This window comes from Pseudopodoces humilis, chromosome 7 (assembly GCF_049639895.1).
Source record: "Pseudopodoces humilis isolate 2021_Gansu_Grassland_sample_001 chromosome 7, ASM4963989v1, whole genome shotgun sequence".
NCBI lineage: Eukaryota > Metazoa > Chordata > Aves > Passeriformes > Paridae > Pseudopodoces > Pseudopodoces humilis.
The window spans coordinates 14,597,804-14,620,752 of record NC_142206.1 but is presented as its reverse complement, the minus strand read 5'-3'; the positions used below and the strand labels follow the sequence as shown (position 1 = coordinate 14,620,752).

Here is a 22,949-nt window from a genome sequence, read left to right as displayed (position 1 = left end):
GAGGTAACTCTTGACAAGATGTGCACCTCATCCCCCAAATGCTGTAGTGCATCTGTTTACTCCTAGTGACATTTTCACCCTGTCAAGACCAATGGGCATCTCTGGTTGAGCCCAGTCACTTCTTGTAGCAGAACCAGCCGGACGGCGCAGGGCAGGGATCATGCATGGATCTGCAGCAACAGACAGGGAACGAGGCTGAACAATATGCACACACTTCTGAACAGGACTTTGGTGCACAGTGATGCTTAACTGAAACAGCTTTTACCAGAATGTTATAGCATAATACAAATTTTGAAAGAAAAGGGTCAAAAGAAGCTGCTGACTTCCACACACTAGAAAAAGAAAAACCCCCTCTTGCATAAACGGAGCAGCAGAGCACAGAACAAGCACCCACTTGGCTACACCAATACATCTTTTCTGCTGTAGGAATTTTCAAGAATTATTCACCCAACATCATACTATCATGTTTGAGCATCATACCAAAATGTAGTCTTAAGCCATCATGCAGGTTTGAGGAATTTCTTCTACTGTACTGCACACTGCTGTGCTTGCTTTGAATACATATTGTCAGTCTGATTTGTCTTTGTAGTAGATACATCTTTAACAGTCACATTTATTCTGAAGTAAAAAAGTTTAGTAGCCCATAATGGGCTTTCGTCCAGTCAAAGTGACCAAAAAATACAAGGTTGTCATAATCTGCATATATTCTAGAAAAGGGGGTTACTTTGCATTTAAGTCACATTTAATACAAGACAAGTTGGTCTGAAACTGTGAACTGTTTCTATTTAGAACAAAGTATGGCACAGATTCCCAATACCTATGGACACTGTAAATAACACATTTTTCTCTTTGCAATGATTATCAATTCGCCAAAAACAGTATAATAGTCAAAAGGAAAGAGTGAAGGAAAACAGACTTAGGAGAAGAAATAAAAAATGCCTTAGAATTGAAAATAAATTACTTCTGTTGTAAGAAACTTTATTTAACTTCATTTTTAAAAATGCATTCTCTTCTCAGAACAAATGCCACCATAAAAAAAAAAGATTGCAGTAGCACACACTTGCACTCAAAAGGAAACATGCAAAACTGATGGCTGAAAAAATTTTGCATAAAAATCGAAGACTTCAGGCAAAACTTTGCCCCTGTGTACCTTTAGGGACTCCAGACCATGAACAGCTTTCAGTGCAATGTCTCTTGCTTCCAATTGATGGGGAAATATATATGGCAGGAGCTTGTCTTCTGACAGCTACACTCTCCCAGATGTTTGAAGCAAAAACAGTCTCAGCTATGTTTTAAAACATCATTGTTAAACTGTTGCAGAAAGTACAAACGGAACCCAAGAAAATGTCAGAATCCAGTGAAGAAAAACTTTTGAGATCTACCCTGTGCCATACACTTCTTAAAAAAAAATTAGACAGAAAAACAAATTTTATTAATACACCCTCTTTAAGTTTTTTATTTCTGAAAGCAGCTCTTTATGCAAATCAAAAGCAGTTCCTGAGTAACTGCAGTAAACAGTGTCTTTTAAATATATTTGCGCCTCAGCTCTTCCATTTTGGTTCTTCCTTTTCTCCCCAGTTTTCAAGTTTAATCTCAGTTCTTTTTCAAAAATGTGCAAGTTCAGTTAGCATCATTTCCAGAAGTCCACAGCTTGCAGTCTTCCTGCAACAACTCTAAGATCTGCACATACCTAGGCTGTAGTCCTACCCTATTGCAGGCTTTGCTCTCAGACCTGTACAGGATGTGCCCTCACGTCTTCTTCAGCATGCGCCGGGACTGCCACGTGTGGAATTTATTGTAGGCTGTCTGCAGCATCTCTTCTATATGACTTATCAACTGAAACAGGAAAAGGGAGAAAACATTGTCCCAGCTGCTGGAAAACAGATCCCCTCCCCTCCCTTTCAGGTGCATTCTTGTCTTTATTCACTACTAGTAATCTTCCTAAAATCAGAGAAAGGACCCTGAGGCTCTCTTGCAAAATATCCATAGAGAGAGCTGCTGAGCTGAAAGGTCAGGGGGAAGTGACAACTCATTGTGCTGTAGGTTCTGGTATTCAGTATGTGACCACTTCAAATCTGACATGGGTGGGGTTCTGAAGTTGCTCATGGTGGAAGTGGAAAATGAAATGTGACTTCCCTTTTCTGTTCTATCACTCCTGTAACTTCAAGTTACAGTTCTTGTCAGTTGCTGGCATCACTCAGCAAATTGGACAGGGAGAGATGACTGCTTAACTGCGTACCAAACTTCCCTCTTCCCATTTCCTAGTCAACCAAAAAATAAAAATGCCCTAGGATAAGAAGTAACAAAGCTATCATCTGATCATAGTTAAGACTGAAATTATTAATATGCACCCACATAATTAAACAGTACTTTTCCCTTACATTTGTGCTTAAATATTGTCTCCGAATCTTTTCTTGGAATGGGCAGAGCTTTGTAACCTGAAATCTTTCCAAGTTGCTCCTCATTTTCACAACCTGAGAGAGACAGAAACCAGTATTACAATATTCAAGAATTATAGTAAGACAGAAGCTTCATTTCCTGTAACAAACTATTCTCCAGCAAAACACCTTATAACTAATTCTGGGGGCTACTTCAAGTTTGTGTAGTTTGAGGAAGGAAAGTTATTCAAGCATCAGACTCTAACTCTCTGTATTTATTTTTGAGATAAGTGCAGTATGACTGAAAGTGCAGCGTGTCACTCGGATTATTACTTCCTTAATAAACACTATAAATAGATACAAGATATTCACAAAATATCTTTTGCTTCAAGCAAAGACTGGATTTTCAGGGCACATTTTGCAGCAGACTTGTGAATGTATCTGAATGCAAATTTTTATCTTTGTTATCTATGTGAGGTCAAAAGCAACAGAAAAATAATTTCAATCATAGACTTGGCTGTAGACAAACATCTGTCCTTGAATGCAACTTAGTTCTCAAAAACACAGTGGGTGTTCTGAAGGCATGAGAGTGATTTCTGAAGGCATGAGAGTGATTTTTGCAATGGATAGAAGAATAGGGGAAACTTGCTTGTATTGTCACTGAGGAGGTTATTTCTTACAGCTGGGAAAGGGAGGTTTTAGTTTTTGCGTTTTAAACTGGAATGAGAACCCAGCAGCTACAACTGAGCTGCCCATTCTGTTTGAAACTGGTGGCTACTGCTCCTAAAGGGAGCTAGCAGGGAGGCAGGGACAAGGATGATTTTAATGAATAGTACCAGCAGAACTGCTGAAGAAAAGAAGGTTTCATGTTATTTTGTGACCTTCAGTTCTAGGGATGAGTAAGTGCTGTACGGATTTGAGGCATGTGTATTAGTTCTATACGTCAATAGTGACAGCCATTCTAAACTATGGTCATTCTAAACCACATTATAACCAGGGCCACAAGAGGAAGCTCTGCCTTACCTTTTCTTCTAGGAATGGTGTGTTAACAGGGAAGCAGGACCAGAAGTGTCGTAGCAGTTCCCCTACTGCCACATACAAGTGTTTCAGTTCAGACTGAATGTCATTTGGCACCATCTCTGCAACAGGAAAAAGGGTTTTTTCACATCACTCAAATGAAAAACGAGAACTAGGTCTAATGAAGGAGCTTAGCAAGATACACTTCCCCTACAGTCACAGAAAGACTGGTTGGGAGGAACACTGAGGTGCCTCACACCTCAGCAGCAATCAGATCAAGACAATCAGCAGCTGTCAGATCAGGTCAGCTGCTATTTATGGCTCTATACTTGGAAGCTTGTGTTTTATTTAGGGAGATCCACGCCAGGCAAAGAATGGACACCAAACCCAATCCAGGATTAGAAGCAGTATATTTGTATTGTTCTAACAGTGTGGCAGTGCTGCTGCTGGCACCAGCACTATGTTGTCTTCACAGCACAGTGCTAAGAACTCTGTGGTGGGTACTTCAAGTTTTCCTCTCTATTTTATGTTAGCAATATGGTTACAGCATGTGGAAGATGAAGAACCCAGACACGAGAAAAAGAACTAAGTCCCAGGCACCCTTAAAGAAGAAAGGGTGACTGGGTTCAAGAACAAGGAAAGAGCCACAACTTAAAAACCTAAATAAAAAGTACAAGGGGTCGCTGAGGATGAGCACAGCGACCTGAACAGTGAAGAATTAAATTTCAGGATGAGTTAAAAGAAAGAAGTGCTGGTCAGGCTCAAAGTGAAATGTAGCACTCAATATGTCAACCAGGATGGGTAAGAAAGCCTCACTGCTGTTTGCTGATTCCTTTTCTTTCAGTACCATAAAGAACTCACACTTGCTCTTTCACCTGTCTGAATTACTTTCTGCTGCTTTCCAGACCAAGTAACACAAGACAAGCTAGAAAACTAATAAATCCTGACAACAGGGATTCATCTGCTGTGAGACTCAAGAGATGGAACTCAAACTGGCAGCAATGTGACAACAGGGAAAGAGGTGATTGAATGGAGGAGGTGTGAGAAGGAAAGGCTGTCTGATTTGCCCTTGCAGTGTACAAGCAAGTTGCTTTTTTTTCACAGCAAGCTGTGGATATTAAAATGCGGGCTGCAAAAAATTTAAGTTTCAGATGATTATCTAGGCTTTCCTTCCTTAAGAGTTTTCACAGAGTATGCTGTATTCTATAATCCAGGAAAAAAAATAAATCAGAAATGCTGAACAAGTAAAACCCTGTACCTGTTAGACAATTTGGTATCTATCAGGTGTTTCCTTTGTTACTTGCTGTGTAAGATGCTCTCTCGTTCACTTGCCTCAGCACCGGTGTAGCCATTACCACCCCCATTGAGTGGCTGGCTGGTGCCTTTCTTTTGTTGCTGTAACCCAGTACTACTCCAGCTACATGTTTCCATACTTTATCATTGTAACATACTCTAAGGGAGAGATGAAACAGCAAGCCAAGTAGTGCTGTGCAATGCAACAGGACATGATTAAAGCATCAGATATCCCAAATCCTTACGGTTTATGGCTTGCTGTGTTCCACCCTGCATAAGTGCTCCTCCAGGTGACAGGACTGCAATAGTGCTGGCAGCATCACCACTTGAAAGAACCTGGACAGAAAAAGAATATTTCTGGTCACTTTTTCTAATAAATTCTTTTTAAAACAAGAATACTTGAACACCTACATGGAAGTTCAGGTTCTGCTCTTCTCCAGAATTAAGTGCTATAGCTCGTTTGCAGTGAAAACTCTCAAATTAATTATAACCTTTTCTCTACCTAGACCTTGAACTGGCTGTGCATTTACTCTGAAATAAGACAGAGCATTACTATGCAGAAGTGTAGCAGAATTGTGGCTGCTTTACTTAGGGCCAAACTAGGTTTACAAGCAGGTAAATTCAGATGCTGACTGAGGAGATTTGCCACAGGGTTTTGCTGCCCTCCAGCACAGAGCTTCTGTGCAGCCCACAGCAGACTGACAGCCTAAGCATTTAGGAGCAAAAGACCAGTTCAGTTAAAAATCTGCTCACTGTAGCCTCCTAAACTTCTCCAGGTGGGATCAGTACACTGGCCTGTGCATGACTACCCTGCTTTACTATCTTATACCTTTACCATTTCCTCAAAAGAAGGCAGGAACAGGAGAATATAACTGAGCATCAGCAATGACTCAGGTTCCTATTGTGTAGATTTTAAACATAACAGCTCAAAAGGTACCACCTAAACCTGTAAAATAAATAGTTTAACAGAAATTTGAGATAATTTACCATGAAAAGCTGAAACTTCAGTAGACATGAGACACAAAACTGTACAGAAATCAAGATGCTAAGCTAAGATACAGAATTTTTAATTTGAATTTTTAATGCTGATGGAAATTTTTAGAATATACTTCCATACCTGAGTTAGTTTGGGTACATATGCTTCCATTTCTTGTCTAATACTATTAAATGAATTAATTATATCCTGACTGGTTGCATATTGCTGTGATTGAATTGGAGTTGGACCATGGTAATACCTGTGAAGTGAGAAAAAAGTGTTATTAGTAAGAGTAAAGCAAGAGAACAAACTCCTGGAGAGTTCTTCTACTGTTTCTAATTTTAGATGCTTTGCAACTGTTGACACTGTTTATTGACAAAGTACAATATATTGCCACATGGGAAGAGGTTGAGTCAGGAATGGTATGGCAGCAAATCACAGCTTCTATTGCTAAATCTGTGATCATTATTTTGCCAATGAAAAGGTACCCCTGCCACCAAATTCTTAAAATACCATTTGAATAGAGCAATTCACATCACTTTCAACTGAGACTGTTCTCTTTCTGGTAGTATTGCTCCTTTTCTGATGTTACATCTATGGTTCTCAAACTCAAAAGTCTAGAAAACAGGAGTGCTACTACTAGAAAAATTCTAGACCACTGAGCACTCCCAACTATCCCAATTGCACTTTTTGCCTGGGAGTGGATTTCTCTTGGAATTCTATATATTTTCATATGTAACACATTTTTCCACTGAAAGTTGCAACGATGTGCTGAACTGTGAACAGAGGTCTGTTGGGCTTTCACTGAAATTACATGTCAAGGTCATTCAGGTTAGCTTACAGACGCTCAACCTTCTAAAAAGTAAGATGGAATTTGGCAGGGGTGTTGAACTAGGGGATCTCCAGGTGTATCTTCTCACCCCAACCACTCTGAGAAATAAAACTACAAATTTAAGGGAAATTGGTTTATGCAAAAGTTCATATGAGGTTTCTAAACTTAGTTGTAACACACCTGAGTGTGGTATAGTGGGGACTAAATCAGCTGGTCCTGTGTCGGCTGTGATGAAACCCCTGATAAACTGGCTCTGCTGAAATAGCTATGCATGATTTTAACTTACCTATCAGATTTCTTTAAGTTTAGTGCAATAGTTTTAACGCTATTATTCTTTGATAAATCTTCGTATTCAATGGCCTCCTGCAGTTTTACCTAAAATGAGCCAAATAATGATATATGTTACTAAAGAAGGCACAAGTCCATACATCCAGTGCTTTCTTCTGGTGCACCAAGTTTGAGCTGAAGGGTTACTAAAACATTGAAGAAAACCCAGGTAGGGAATGACTCATGCCTGCCCTCCAGAGGGAGTGATGCCCAGTGTTCAGGATGGGCCATTTGGAAGACTTAGCATCACCGCTTTTTGTCCAGATTCTGGCTAAAATTAGGCAGTCCCTACCACTTCCAAAAAGTGAAGACAGATAATCATTCATGCTCTCTATTTATGTCCATCCTACTCCAGATTAGCAGAAATACTAATGATTTAATAGCTGGTGTATAGGAGTCTAAGACTAAAACCACAGTTATTACCCCAAGCTAGCTAGTGACAGCAGAGCTGTGGAGTATTAGCAGTGAGAGGTAACAGCACAGTGATATCAGACTTTGTACAACTAGAAAACTATTTTTGAAGTCTCCTATTCTCCAGCTACTTTTTCACTCCCCTTTTCATCACATTTCTTTTAGTCTTGCTATGTAATTTTCTGCTCAGTAAAACTTGCAGCTTTTGAGGGAAGTCAAAGACTCCCAAACACCTAACAACACACGTATTCTACAAGGTTTTCTCACAATATAGCCATGTTTTGAGTCTCTCTGACGTATTCTGTTTAGGCTGTCAAGGAAGAGCATTCAATTCAGTTTTATAGCAAACTTTACAGTACTCTCTTCCAATTTGTGAGCTGCTCTGGTTAGTCTAGACCAGGCTGTTGCCTTGTATTTCATTGTACCAGGTGTCACTACACTCTCAGTTCAACTTCACTTTAGCTTCTGAATAAGATGAAGGCTGTCATGTGGCAGTTTCATCATCCCCTCTACAAACAACACACTTGACAGGTTAATATTGGTGCTTGAACACCAATATACTTTTCTGATGGATGTTCTCTAGAAGTTTTCAGGCATTTGAAAGAAAAACAAAAGGAAATGGGCTGAAAATAGAACTGCAGCAAATGGAAAGAACCGGATTTCTGAGTCCAATCTGAAGCATCTTGGAATGTTTTACTTTCATTGGGCACTACTGAAGAGATAAACAGCACAATACTTCAATGTGTAACTTATTTGTGTTTACTAACGGAGGTAACAAGGCTTCTTACAGGCTGTCAGGTTGTTATTCTATATACTTCTGAACACGGCTAAAAAAGCTTCACTTCGGATGTGGCATAAAACAGGTAAGGAACTTTCAGCAATTTTTTGAGACAGAGCTTCCAGTTCCATTCAGTTAGAATCACAGCAGCTAACTTTATACCTTTTTCAGTGGTGGCTGAAAGAAATCTGAATCCCTGGAGTTTCCATCCGTACTGCTGGTCTCACTGTAATGGTCATTTTGTGCTTCTCTTAAAATAGAGAAACAGCATTAAGAAGAATTCACCTCACAGGAAACTTAAGATACAAGCTAGAGACAAAGTAAATACATCTGTTTCAAAAACCTTATATGCATGTTCACATACTGTTTTCCCCTTATGTCTTAATTTCGATCAATTGATGTAGACAGAAGGAACCAACTCCTCACATTAACCCTGTCTGTCACAGGGGAAATTCAACAGCAGGGGAAGGTGCTGGTCCCTCTCTTCAGAAATAGCAGCATGCCAACAGTGCATGTGGGACACAGCAAAATCATGGCTAAATTAGAACCACTCTGTATACACAGTTATGCAACTGGGTATTAGCAGAGCTCTGGGAGCCCTGCAGTACAACTGTTCCAGGAGACCTATCCTGTTGTCACTTTCTGAACTGAGAAACAGAAACACACTTTGCCCAGAAGAGATTGCTTAAGGTGAAGTGTTCAATTTGTACGAAACAGAAGAATGATGTGAGGGAGCCCAGCTAAACAGAAGGAAATATTAACTGAGATCTCTCACAGTTAAGGTCTGTAGGATTTGAGTAAAGTGGTAATCCTTGCTGGCTGTCCATAAAGCAGCTGTAGAGCAGTTGACCTGACAGGTGTTTTTGGTCAGGGGCAGGGTACTGCACCTGAGGAGTCTTTCATCTGATCCACCAATGCCACATTGCAGGAAGCCCCAGCAGACCTGCTCCTGGAAGGCAGGAAATAGGAAGTCCCTGCACCAGACCTCACCTCCACATAGCACAGCCTTCTACAGCCTACTACACCCTTCACCAGGGCTAGACATCTAGGGCAGACACATTATTTCCTTTTTAATCTGCTTTATATGATAACTCAGTTAAAAATGGCAGTCATCATTTCAAACAGCTCTGAAAAACTTCCATAAAGTAAAATGAAACCTAGAGGTACTTTCATTTTTAGAGAAAAATAATTAATTCATAAAAAATTAAAATAAAAAGTTGTATGAATAATTGAAGATGTGCTTTTGTTTTGGAAATTGCTTAAAATTTACTCCAAAAATCTTTTACACGACACTGAAACTTACTGTTTCCTGAGGCCAGCTGCAAGGACCATGGCACTATGATGATTAAAGCGTTTTATGATGGCAGCGTTGCTACTTTCTCTAGCGGACTTTGAGGCATTTGATGTAGAGGCTACAGATGCAACACCATAGCCCTACAAAGAAAACAACATTAATTCCCTCCTGCCCCCACAGCAGCAGGACAATTCTGTTTTCCCTTGAGTGAGGAAGCCACCTCCTCTGCATCATCACCCAGAGCATCATTTTCCTACCTTTGCCCCCATCATCTCCTCCTCATACTTTGAAAAATCTACAGTGACTATTTTATTCTGCTAACACTTGGCAATTTAGAGGTGTCAGAGGAAAGGTAACAAGTCTTATACAGGTAATTTTATAAGGCCATGATATGAGTAAAAACAGAACTAGCTAAAAAAAATTAAGGATCCCTTGTGCAAAACAGGCACTGATAGCAAGGGAAAGACAACAATTGTTTTACTGAGTGCTTTTTTACATCTAGTGGGACACCAGCAGCCCACAGGCTAAAATATACCTGTCAGGAGGATGTGATGCCACTAGAAAATTCAAAACACTTCAAGCCTTAAAATGCTGGCAGAGTTCCCCACTTGCCAGGTGGCACTTCACCCCATGGGCAGCTTCATGCTTGCTGTTAACCTGCCTCAAAAGCAAAGCAGGGCAGTTTGCAGAGCACTTCCAGCACACCTGTCCTAAACTCATGGTCCATTTTCAAGCTGCTAGCTTTGGACAACTCCCACAAAAAGAAAATTAAAAAGAAGAAATAAAAAAAAAAAAACCACCACCAAAAAACTTAGAAATGCAGCTTCATTATTAACTACAACTGAACAGTTTCAGTTAAATCACCTTCAGAAAAGCACATCTCTAAGTTACTTCATGTTATGGTACACCACTGATATGAATTGTTTTAACTTGTTCTTGGAGGCAGGTAATAGCTCCAGTTAGCCATAATTTTAGCAAAAAAAAGGTATTTGAAGTTAAACAATGAATCCTGTATAAAGTGTCCTTCAGTTAGGCCAAATCAAGTAGCAATGTTCAAAGTAAGAACAAACCAGACTTTTTCCTATTTTGCGCTACTCTTCTGTACATTGTCACAGTCTAAAAGGTAGGAAAAACCGCAAAAAGTTCACTTTAGACAAAAAAGCCAAATGAAAGAGTAATTCTTTAAAAAAGGGAAGTCCTGTATTTACACTCTGCACACCAAGGCAGATGTGACCACATAGGTCCATGGGCACAGTCTCAATTGCCCTATACACACACAATAGTATGAATGTTGAATACCCAACAACTGCCTAGTAAGGGTTTTAAAATTAGCATTTGTAGTGGTTTTAAAAAAAGGATCCACTTAAATGTAACTAAGGAAGGGGTATGGTTTCCTTTCGGATTTTTTGTTTGTTTCCTGGTGTTTTTCCCCCAAGTACTTACTTCATCTAATGTTTTATCTTCCAAAGCTGTTAAATCTATCAGAGGGTTTTTCACTCCTTGAGACACCATTGCTTTTAAGCCTGTGTGAAACAAATTTTAAAAATCATGGAAAAACTGTATCTAAACAAGTAGAATAACTATGGGATCACTAGGTTATATTTAATCTTTAAAAAAATACAAATACAAATAACACTGGGACTAAAACTTTAAACCCTTTTCAAAGTTCAATTTAAAATAAGCAATAAATGTGGGAAGTTACACCAAAACATCTTCCTACTAATTAGCCCAGTTTTCACCAATTTCCACACATCACTGAACACTGATTAAAAAAAATAAATTGAGATGCAGTTATAGTAGTGGGAAATGGGAAACCAAAATTATGTTTCTTCTAATTTTGGCACTGTTCTGCTGCCCTGCCTGTGTAGTATGACAGTTTATATCTGGTGATACCTTTGAGTTGAAAATAGTTTTGCATTCCTAATAGAAGGCTTCCGTTAGCCAAAATACACATTATGGAATTGTGGTAAGTGATCCCAACTCCCCACATTTTTGTATCATCACAAACCTCTCTCAAAAGTTAATAAAAAACTTGAGTCAGATAATATTTTAGAATTTCAGATTCTAAGACTGACAGAGAACAAGGATGGCAACTCCTCTGGAAAATCTGGACTAACAGGAAGCTCACTTACTAAAACCCCATCTATAACAAAAGCTGTACCTGTTGTAAATTGTGCACATACTACAAGACAAAACCTATTGTGTACACAAAATTATTCCATAGTAACTGATGGCACATCATCAATCTACCAGGATGGCATATTATAGAATTTGTAGTAAAGCTTACTTCTAGTGCTGCCACTTTCCAAAGGCTACTTTGTTCCCAGAAATGCTTTCATTATGAAACATACTCAGAATGACAAAGCTTTAGCTAACTTTCCATGAACAACTGTAGCTTTCAGAGACAACCACCTTACCTTTCTCATCCAGTTTGGCACATTCTGCAAATAGGTCTTTTGAGCCTGTATTGAGCCTGTCCCGATGAAAATAATGAGACTGAAAAAACCGTGTCCAGAATTCCCTCTCAGTCATGTTATGTGGAACATTTTCTGCATATTTCATTTTCACTGTGAACAAAACCCAGAACAATTACAAAGTGTTCCACAAATCTTAACATGGTATTTTATGTCACCGTTTCTTTGATGGCTTCCTTGCTTTCTGGCTGCCTCCATTCTTATTAAATGGAAGGGACTGCAGTAGTTAAGCATGAGCAAACAGATACTCATTTATGCCTGTAAAGCTTTGAAAAGTGGATGCAACAGTGGCCTGAACACTCTTGAACTGCCCCCACACTAGGGGCCAAAATTAATCAATGTTCATTACAGTGCACAGGAAATTATGGAAATCAGGTTCTTTTCCTCCCAAAGGTGATTTCAAAATAACAATTAATTGGAACACTGAGTAGAAGAGTATCATGGACTCACGCATTTACTCTCAATTTAAAAAACAAAAATTCAACACAAGTTGAATTTTTTTCATTTAATAAAATCAAATTTTCATTTCAAAAATGTATTTTATGCTTTTATGAAACTTCTCAAACTTATGAAACATATGTTTTAAGAACATATGCTTCTTCCCATCCCTCTAATGAGACAGGGAAAATTATCCAGAAGACTGGAAGATATAGTCCCTTATACTTCCAGGCTCAGACTAATATTTTAGTCTTTCTCCAATAAGTAAAAAGACCAATCTTAAATGGATGTGTTTGCTACATAAAACACTGCTCTTACCTGCAGGGTATGTCCGAAATATAGATTCAATAATATCTGAAGTCAAGTTGTACCTCAGCCCATTGCAGCCATCTGTCTGAGGCCGTACATCAGCCTGAGAAAAAGCACACGGGAAAAAAACAGTCATGTCTGGATGCTTTCTCTAACTGGAGAAGGAAAAGAACTGTCATCTTGCAAGCAAGGTCTGCTGCAGGCAAAATAATTTTCTTCCTCCAGTAATCCATAGCATATTTGATCATACATAGTAATTTTAGAATGAAGAATGAACAAGAAAACATGAATTACTTTATTATATTTGCCACTTAAGGGATGATTTAACAAGCAGACTGCAGACTTTAGAAAGCAAGGAGCACTCCAATGGTCAAAACAAGGTATGCTTAATTAATTTATGTTTATCCTTGTGTCAAGTAAAAGTAAAACTAAGTAAGGATACTGTATATACCTCATGTTTTATTCACTCAACAATTCAGCTAATGAATAATCAGCGTCTATAAAGAAGTGACAAAAAAGGATTTATGGCTCTTGCACCTTATTCCCTTGTACACTAAAAACATCTTAGTATAACTGATAACACTGAATTTAAAGCTTCAGGGTTAGCTTTAGTCAGAACTTTGAACTTAGATCTCAGTGATCTCTTTAGGAAGCTCTGGAGAAGGCGAGTGTTCTGTCCAGTTCTCAGAAACAGGAAAACTACATGACTGCCCAGGCTGCTGCCTTTTCCTCCTCTTCCTGTGTACCTCAAGCCCAGCTTCTGTACCACCTTCCTCCTAGGCTAACTCTCATTCTGAGCACAGCCAGTCAGATTTAACATTAATTGGGACATACATATATCTGACGTTTTCTTCTTCACAAATGCAGAGGACACAAACATAACCAGTTAGTTTAAAAACGCTTCCGTTTTGAAGCTTTGGTGGGTTTACTCTTCATTGTGGTTTGTTTTTTTTTTAACATTAAGGTGTAAGAATAATGGGAGACATGAAATCAGATCAGTCAGATTTGTTTGGCAACTGATTCAGGTATTTCCAAGGGAGAGAAAAAAACAAGTGGTTGTACAGCAACTAAATTAAAACAATTCCTACCTCCTCTTTCCCTCCCAAACCTACTGTGTGTCATTACAAAGGTGGAAGTGGGATTCCATCTAAAGATTCCCATCTGTGAATTTTGTTGCAGAAGCAGAAACATGTCTCTGTGTGAGGAATCTGAAGTTGTACCTAAATTACTTTTAGACTGCACTGAAATTACTGAAGCATAGTTTCTACAAATGGGAAAAGTAACTGAAAGTTAGACAAAAAGAGAGACAGAATGAGCTTCCAGATACACAAGTTGTTCTTCAAGTAGCTGAAAGCATGTATTGGTTTAAAAAATTGGGAAGGAAATAAAACCCTTATGTTGAAAGGTTCATTTATGCATGTCAATGCTGCCATAGATTATGCTTTTTAATTTGCTGAGCTCATACACTTTAATCTAGTGATGTGATATATTCACATCTGGTATAACAGAAGGAAGAGCAGCAGGACAAACATCGTCTGCCTATAGGCAATTTAAAGTTCAAATTGGGCATCTTTAAACTGACAAAATTTTGAGGTTCCAGATTAGCAGGAAACTTTTTTTTCCCTCCTTTACACTTGGAGTAGCAGAGAGATGTTGAAGAACCAGGAAAGTACATTTATATATATGGGAATAAAGTGCATGAGCATAACTCTCACTTTCCCCAATTTGTTTGGTCTAATAGCCTATAAGTTAAAGGTTCAACATACCAGGAATGCTGCAGAGATGCCCACATCCTGCTTATGAGGTGCTGCAGAATTATCCCCTGCATTCAGGCTTAAACGGTTGGCCCAGAATTCTTCAGCACTGATTACTTGGCTCACAACAAGGTCTTTATAGAGCTGAAACAAAACAGGATCTTCTTGCAGCATTCTGGTAAAAAAATGTAATGAATAGAATTGAAACAGTGAAGAATAAATCACTAGGATTTCCACAACTAACACAAGTTCACAAAAAGAACAGAAACCAACTTTTCTTTCAAAATGCTGTGCATTTCTTAACAAGACTATGTAAACAACCAATGTTAATAGCACTGTTTGTCTGAAAAGACTTAAGAGACGGATGTTAACACTGAAAGCTAGGAAACAGTAATGCCTAAGAAAAAGTTAATGAGGGATTTGTGTCTTGTCTTAAAATATTCTGCAGTGTTTTTGTGTCTTTGCACACCAGGACTGGAATTTCCTGAACTGTAAAATGATTATTCTCGCTGTTCCATAACAGAAGTATGATGGGGGAGAAAAAAAAACCAAAACCAACAAGATTTCAGCGTTGTCCAACCCTCAGTTTAAGATTTTAAAACCCAGTAGCTACAGATCTCTATTCTAGTGTAAGAGTATAGATCACAAAATATGTATGGAATAAGATCCCTTAAAACATATTACCCCAATGGTTGTTCATTTATGTTTGTGTGGTAACAGTAGGATCTTGATCCCTTAATCAGACACAGCACAAGTGTGAGACACATTCCATGTCACTACTTCCACCAGGGAGCAATGTTTACAAAAGTTATCATCCAGATATCAGGTATCACTATCCAAAATGTAAAGACTATGCACCTGAATCTTCACTCATGTTAAAGCAGCTGTTTTTACAGCTGTGTACCTTATTAGAAACCCACTGGGCTATTTTCAGGGAGGTGTGCATGTGTGTTCACAATCTGTCAGTAACCTCACCAGCATCTACCTCAGGGTCTTGATCAATTGCAAACAATGAAAAAATCAGGAGTCTTATGGATACATGGTCTAGGGATAAACTGCAATTTGGACAGAATGAAAACCTTTAGCTGCTTTAAGGATGAAGTAGTATGAGGTGGAAATGAAAGCTTTGTGGCAGGATATCCCTATTATGTTTTAAATACCAGGATTTCTCCAGTTTTTTTTATTGTCACAAGTATGAATTAGTGGCAATTCTTACATGTAAGTGCAGCTGAGAGCAGTCTGTTATTCTGGTTATTTCATTAAAGCTTGGAATTTTGGTACATACCCAACTCCCACATATCAATAAATGGAGGAAATGCCTCTGGATGTACCCTTCCACAACAGGCTGGATCTTTTCTGCCTTATCTCTTGCAATTAATCTAATGAAACCTCATCACCAGACTTGGACTTCTAATCAAGAGAACAAACTATGGCTGAGTACATGCAGGGATTCTGGCTTTTCTGTAACTAGAAAAGCTCCAGGTACTTCATGGTGTGATGCTATAGAACTCCATTTAAGGAAGCAAAGATTCAGAGCTAAGACTGCTGGTGTTCTCAGCATCAATACTGTCAGAAATAAGGCACATAGCATAAAGAAACGAGTATGGGAACAGTGCCAAAGCAGGCTGCACTGCTGCAGACCTTAGTGGTTGCGGCAGTACTGGAACCAGTTAATCCTGATTGTGTCACAGCTGCAGCACAAGGGCTCTTGCCCTTCTGCTGGGAAATCTCCTTGTTAAGATCAAGTCTGTACCATCAGTCAATGCTCTCATGTTTTGAAAAACCTAGCTTTAACTTAACTATGTTCAGAACTAGAGCAGTCTTTGGAAATGGAAGCCATGAGACATAGGATTCACAGCAGACACTAGAATGAAGTGAAATTCATCAGGGGAGATGCAGAGAAAAGAGCTCTGCAGCCACAGGGACTAGTTTAACAAACATTTTAAAGGAATGGAAATGTATCTCAAGAGTCCATTTGGGAAAAGGACTTACGTCCTCAACATCTTCTCAAAACATTTCTTAAAATAAACATCCTGTATGCCAAATGACAAACTGCAGCCTCTCAAGTGAGATGCATGAAAATATCTACCAATTTAGTAGTCTATAAAACATCAGAAAATATTTGAGGGGCAAATGGGGCTGTATGGGGAGGAATAACAAATCACCAGGCTCCACAAAATTTCTGGAAAAGGAAAAAAAAATCTTTCAAGCAGCTTTTCCAATTGATACATATATATTTAAGAAGACTAAAGAGACAGACTTCTAGTTGGGTGGTCTCCTCTCATAGCTATGGATAAAAAAGACCGGGTGGCAGCCAGACTGGCTGCCTTTACACCTCAGGAACGTGTCACTAAGCACACAAGTGTAGTCTCAACATGTGACAGTTATGCAAGTCTCAAGGAACTGCCTCGAAATTGAAAGCAGGGAGATTTTTACTAGGGAAACAAGGGCTGTATCATTCATGATGGTGAAATAAAAAGTTAGCTAACAGTCAGAAGGAAAAAAAAAACCCAACAAACTTTTAGGCTGCTATCCTTTTACCTGTTCTTCTCCTCAAGTTCTTTATTAGCTTTCCTTTTGAACTTGGGCAACAGTTGTTGAAGAAGATCCTTGACCGCATCTCGCTCCTTCACTGCTGTGCTTTCATTGGAGAAGTGGAAGTTGGTTGTGTCCCCTGCATGCAATACCAGCTGCAGCTGAATTTTAGCTTTACCTTCTGGACTGATTTTCTGGCCTAGATTAGAGAGAGACAGACAGTAAGTTTTTACAAGAAACTGTCTTCCCTGGAGTATTTGCTTATAAGCAGTTATTCTCATCATCCAATTAAAAACCATTATCCTGTATGTGAACTGCAGCTGAGAAAAGGGAACAGTGTTTTTCCCCTTGAATTAGTTTGAACCCTGCACCTTGTTCACTCTAAAAGACACAGACAGTAGCAGCCTGTTGCTCAATATCCTTCAGCTCCTGCTCAGGAGTCCTGATTCATCTTTGCATTCCCCACAGCATCCATTAGAAAACTGCAGCAAATGAGGCTGCCATCACCTAGACACTTTAACCTGGAACCAATCCAGGCTGCTGCTGAAAGGTGACCTCATTCCCCCTTTCTACTTCTTCCTGCAGCATTTCTTGTATGATTGCTAGTGTTTGTGCAGCAAGCTGAACCAAGGAAATGATCCACTGAAAAGCACCCCCTTTTGTTTTTCCAGCTGGCCCGGCTCCTGCTGAAGGACACCAGCAGTAAAGCAGAGGTAGGGTGGGTAAGATCACATCAGGATCCCAGTTTCCAGTGGTGAGCTAAGTGCAGTTAGCCACTAGTGCTCTCCAAGTCAATCACCAATGCCTCCAAGGTACTACTACACCCTCATGACTCAGATAAGAAAAATCTAATTGCTGCTTCCCTCCTCATAACCAGAGGGAGCAGAGGCCGGGGCACTTATGTATCCTTATGAATACATGCTTATGTACTGCTGTGCTATAGTGACTTCAGTGAAGCACTGCAAATGGCACTAACCTAACTTTTAGTATCAGCCCTTTCCCTAAAGCAAGCGGGAGACAGGAACCAGATGTCAACACTAAATCACCTTCTCTATTACAAATTTACAAATACATCTCACCCTTTTTTTATTTCAGATGAAAAAAAATACATCTTTCATCTAAGTTGAAAATACTTCAATGCCTATACATGTATATTTATATAATACAAGCTGCGTAAGTGTAAGTTAATAGCTAAATAAAACCTTCACAAAGTTGATTATTATAGGTGAATGGGGCTTTTAACTTCTTATCACTTTCAAATTTAAGAAAAGATCATCTTAGTTTTGATTCATCACACCCTTTTGATCATACTGCAGTGTTTGTATGTGACTTTAAACAGCAATAATTACTAAAGCACTACAAAGTGACGCACAGAACTTACCTTTTACTCCTTCTTTGGCATTAGAGCATGTGAAATATGAGCACTAATTGGAGCCAGAAAGCATGCTATAGACATTTAGTGTTTAGTTTTGACTTGTAAGTACTTTGCCATTGCAACAGCAAATGCTTATTTAGAATGTTACTAGCTAGGCCAAACTACAGAAGCTGACACTTCTGAAACTATGGTCTGTTGGATGAAAATAAAACTGAGTTCATTTTATATGAAAAACGAAACAGCTTTAGATACTGAGTTAAACAGATGACATGCCAGATAGTTTCTGTGTTAGACTGAAAATCCTTTACGCTTCCTTGATCCTCCTCCCACCCTTCCCTCCACAAGCATATGGCATAGATTATTTTTCTGTTCAATTTATTACAGAAGTTTATCAAAGTTAATAGTAAATGCAGCATAAACATGTGAAGACTACAGAAGTTCTGTGGTAGCATCCTTAAGCTGGTGATACTTTACCACAGTCCTGGTCTCTGCTGCTACAGAGTAGCCTGGCCAGAGATCCAGGACCTCTCAAGCTTCCTGAGGTAGCTCTAGGTAGCATTATATGGCCGGTGAGCTTTGTATGATATTTAGAAATCCATGGCAGCAGCGCTGCCTGCAGCAGGAGAGTGTTCACTCACATTTGATGTCTGCATACATGTGGCTGATGGTGAAGCGGTCCTTGCCCTCAGGTGCCCACGCAATGCGCTCAGCCATCAGGTACAGGGCCCCATCCTGCTTCTTCTGACGCACCTTCTTCACTATCAGCAACACTTCTTCAGATGATGTTGCCATTGTGGCTACAATGAGCTATTAAAAACATACAGTTGAGCTGATTAGCTGCAATTATTTTTGCTGTAACTCTTTCACTACTCCTATCTATGTTGAAGTATTACAGCCCACATGTTCATGCCTATATCATTTTGGGAGTATTTCAGATAAACATCCTCCCCTCTTTCAATACAATCAGCAAATTTATTTAAACAAAATACTCCCAGCTACCTAAATAATTCATCTAATTATATTGCTGATACTGCTTTTGATCCAGTAAAAGACCCACAAATGTTACATTTAAACTGATGACTAAATTTTCCTGTTTTCTGTCCCTTTACTGGTTTTTCAAGTTCAGAGGAATATTGAAGCTAAGCAATGACAAATTCCAGATCTCCTCTGGCATTGGCAGCAATTCCCTTCTTCAGTGGGAATGGCAGATGCTAAGTCATTTCAGAAAAGGGAAGGATACAAGGTATGTGAAAAATCATGGATTTTCAGTTCACTGTGCTAAAGAGTCCAGTAAGATTCGGGTGTTCTTCTTGTGATGGGTTTTGCCCAAGGCTTGAACAATGTTTTGTACGCTTGACTGCAGCTGGCCAGTCCCTCTCCTCCAAAGCCTGAGGAACTAATGTTACACCTATTGCAGCACAATGATAATTCTGTCAGCAGCCTCAAACCAACAAGCCTTTGAATATTTGCTGCATTGTTCTCCCCAGAAGTCACTATCATTCCTCTCTCCAGGTCCACCCTTCAGCCTTAAACTTTTCAAGAGATAAAGGATGGCGAGTATTACTACAATCTGTCAAACATACCATTGGTACACTTATCAAAAATGTACATATTTGGTAAGTTTGCTGAAAATATTTAGTACGTCCAGTTGTTGTATTTTGTGTATCATAACCTTTACTACTGATATGCAAAATAATATTTTTCAAATGCTGATGTGGATGTTTCATGTGCTTTAGAACACCTGTAATATTTGCTGGGACCCACGCCAAAGTTCAGACTGTAATCTGCATCAGCTATCACACTACTAGCAGGTATCACAAAATGGTAGTTCTAAGCATTTAAATCCACATATTTCTTTTCTTCTTAAAAAACCCCATAAAAAACAACAGAACACCAACCAGCAGAATGATAAGGCATTTTATTCTGACAATTTGGACAGTAGCACAACATTCTCTTCAGCAGAAGTCTTACAAGCTCCTGTGCAAATGAGTTAAGTAACGCAGTAGATAGAAAGACATAATGGCAAAAGGGCTCTGCACTTACACTTCGCTCTTTCACCATTCCAGCAATCCAAGGCTTTGCTATAAAGTTCAGTCATGCTGAGCTGAATGTGGGGTTTTCACATCAGCACCACTGCAGCAGTCACTAGAACACGCTGTGCCACATTCAGAGCATCCTTGGTAATACTTCTTTCTCAAAGAAAACTGCATGGCATCATTTCAGGACTGTACCCTAGCATAATCCATTGCAGTCTCCCAGCAGCATTATTCCCTTTCAGTGCTATTCACACAACCATTTTATGTAGTTTCCTTTTGCAGGTCTGCAGTCTCATCAGCACCTTATCCTTACTGGAAAAAGGCACAGACTCTCAGAGACTGGAAACCTCACCACGTGCAAGACTAGAGATTTGATGTTTTTCTCTCTTTGTTACTTTATAGTCCTTTAGGGTCATTATTATCCAATGCAGGGGAGGCAAAGCCACAGAATACAAAGGAATTAAACCTGTACAGAACAGAAAGAAAAAGGAAAGCATTTCCACAGTCAGGCTCATTCTGATGCCAGTTTCTCTGCTTTTCTACCACGCCATTTCACCTACCTGCACCCAGTCTTTCAACTACAGAAGCAAAGAATAAGCAGCTACCAACTTCTCCTTTAGAGCCACTCTAGTACCCTGCAGTGTGCAATCTGTGAGAGCACAATTATCCCACAAGTGGCTCATTCCACCTTCTGGGAGGGTGAGCACGCTGGTTCATGCTGTTCTTCTTTCTGTCACTGGTGTACTTCCTTTTTCCTGCAGTAATTTACAGTGGTAGTGGGATGATACAACTCACAAGCACAGTAAACACTACCCAAAATGGAGAAAAAATCCTGAGCTGTCTTTAGAACAGTACCTCAGAAATAAAAAATAGGGATTTAGGAAGGTTACTGTCTGTCACTAATGGAAACAAAATGGCTTTGTGTTACAATAAGTACAGGAAAAAATTCTAAAATAGGACTCTTGCTTCAGGATTCCATTCCCTGTCTCCTACAGGGAAGGCTACATCCTTGCTAAGCAAAGCACACACAGTACACAGCTCAGGTTCCCTTTTTTTTTTTCTTTTTTGTACATGTAAGGCTTACTATGCAGCAGAGAGCCATCAATGATGTATTTGTGTCTGCCTAAATCTCATAACCTCTGCATTTAACATCTGAAGTTTCCAGCAATCAGTACTGTGGAGGATGACACTGCTGCTGTGCAGGGCAAGAACTGCCACATGCATACAGAGAAATGCTTTTATTTTGCGGCTTTAAGTGATAATTTTAATTTGCTGCAGCATTAGTGTTCTTCAGCTGCTGGTTCAAGTATCTTCCAGAATAGGAAGGTCAGACAGTTTATTTTAAATTCCCCAGCAGCAGGGCTTGGTCAACAGCTCTAAAAGCACTTGGAACCATGACGTACAACTTGTCATCAGGACTGTCTTGGGGATGTTAATTTCAGATGCAGCTTACAATGGGCAAGGTCTATCAGGAAGCTTCAGTGTTGGCACAGACCAAAAGAAATGTTCTGTGTGCTTATCCACCCACAAGCCCACCCCTCCTAGCTTTGTGGGAGCACACACAGCTTCTAGAAATACCATCAAATTCCAACAGCTATCCTTCCTCCATTGCAGTGAATCTTCCTAACCACTTTTAAGACCAGGTTTCTCCATTATCAGCATTTCATTGCAGTCTCTTCCCACAATGGTTTTGTCGAATTCTGAGCAGAAATAAAGGAAACGTTTGCACGTTTTAATTAATCCTGAGTTGGCCAGGGTGGGCACGGGCTGGCAGGCAAGCTCTGACAGATCAATGGAGGCCTTGCTGCTGCTGCTAGGCTTCCGCTCCCCGCAGGCAACAGCAGAATCATGGAATATCTGTGCCAATGGCCCGGTCTGACCCGCAGCGGCACAGAGACGCTGCCAGGTCCGGGAGCGGGCAGAGCAGCACCCCGAGGGGTGGCAGGGATCTGTCAGCGGGATGGAGAGGTGGCAGCACTGCCGCTTGTCCTGGGCACGGCGGGGGGGATACACGGTCCTGAGGGGCCAGCCCGGCTTTCCCCCGATCGGCATCGCCTGCACTCCGGGAGGGATGTCACCCTGCCACGAGACGGGCCCGAGGACACCCGCACGGTCCCGTCGGGGTCTGCCCGGCCCCCCGGCAGCAGGCGGGGAAGGCGCTGCCACGGCACCTCTTTGTGTGCCGCCTGCACCGGGCCAAGCGCCGGGGCGCAGCCCGGTGCCCGCGGCTGCGGTGCCTCCGGCGCAGCGCTGCCATCTGCCCGCCACCCCCCGCGGCCCCGGGGAGCGCAGATCGGCGGTGCCGCCGCCCCTTTCGTCCCTTCCCTCACCGCAGCTCCGGCCCGACCACCGTCACACGTCCGCCGGGCAGGGAGGAAGCGCCGGAGGCCGAAGGCCGCCGCAGCACCATCGCGACGCGGTCCCGCCGCCCCCGGGGACGGATCGCCAGGGCAGAGCGGCCGTATGCGGACCGCGCTCCGCGGCCTGCCCGCCGCCACCACTCCCCCGCGCCCCGCGCCGACGGCTCTTACCGTGCGGGTTGCGCCGGGAGCTGCTCCGAGTGGGAGCGGCGCTACGGGGGTCGGGCCGCGGCCGCCGCCGGGGCCATGGGGCGGGCGGGGCGGACACGTGACCGGGACGGGCCACGGGGCGCCGGGGGGGGGTGGGCCCGCACCACGTGACAGAGGAGCGGCTCCGACGCCGCGCATCCCCGGCGGTCACG

The 22,949-nt window shown here is 40.9% G+C and overlaps 1 protein-coding gene across 5 annotated transcripts; it reads right to left on the bottom strand.

Moving 5' to 3' along the window:
* Positions 1-953: 953 nt before the first annotated feature.
* GTF2H1 (general transcription factor IIH subunit 1) lies at positions 954-22,857 on the bottom strand. 5 transcript variants are annotated; one of them, XM_014252093.2, is made up of 16 exons: positions 22,759-22,857; positions 20,235-20,693; positions 18,830-18,998; positions 16,823-17,015; positions 14,294-14,456; positions 12,537-12,630; positions 11,724-11,873; positions 10,750-10,829; positions 9,316-9,446; positions 8,175-8,262; positions 6,783-6,871; positions 5,806-5,923; positions 4,934-5,024; positions 3,402-3,517; positions 2,382-2,474; positions 954-1,836 (listed from the first exon to the last, which is right to left on the bottom strand). In XM_014252093.2, exons 2-16 carry the CDS (start codon positions 20,250-20,252, stop codon positions 1,750-1,752), a joined length of 1,680 nt encoding a protein of 559 aa, XP_014107568.1. In that variant the 5' UTR covers positions 20,253-20,693; positions 22,759-22,857; the 3' UTR covers positions 954-1,749. The 5 variants fall into 5 exon arrangements, with proteins under 5 accessions (XP_014107568.1, XP_005522373.1, XP_014107569.1 ...); XM_005522316.3 differs by lacking the exon at positions 20,235-20,693 and having other exon boundaries at positions 22,759-22,854; XM_014252094.2 differs by lacking the exons at positions 20,235-20,693; positions 22,759-22,857 and adding an exon at positions 22,558-22,714.
* Between the last annotated feature and the right edge of the window lie 92 nt (positions 22,858-22,949).

Excerpts from the sequence above, each read along its gene's own strand:
- GTF2H1 (XM_014252093.2), bottom strand. Across the intron at positions 17,016-18,829 it reads CATGTATGCAGACATCAAAT|GCCAGAAAATCAGTCCAGAA; the intron begins GTGAGTGAACAC and ends TCTCTAATCTAG. Across the intron at positions 5,924-6,782 it reads AACTTAAAGAAATCTGATAG|GTATTACCATGGTCCAACTC; the intron begins GTAAGTTAAAAT and ends CTCACTTCACAG.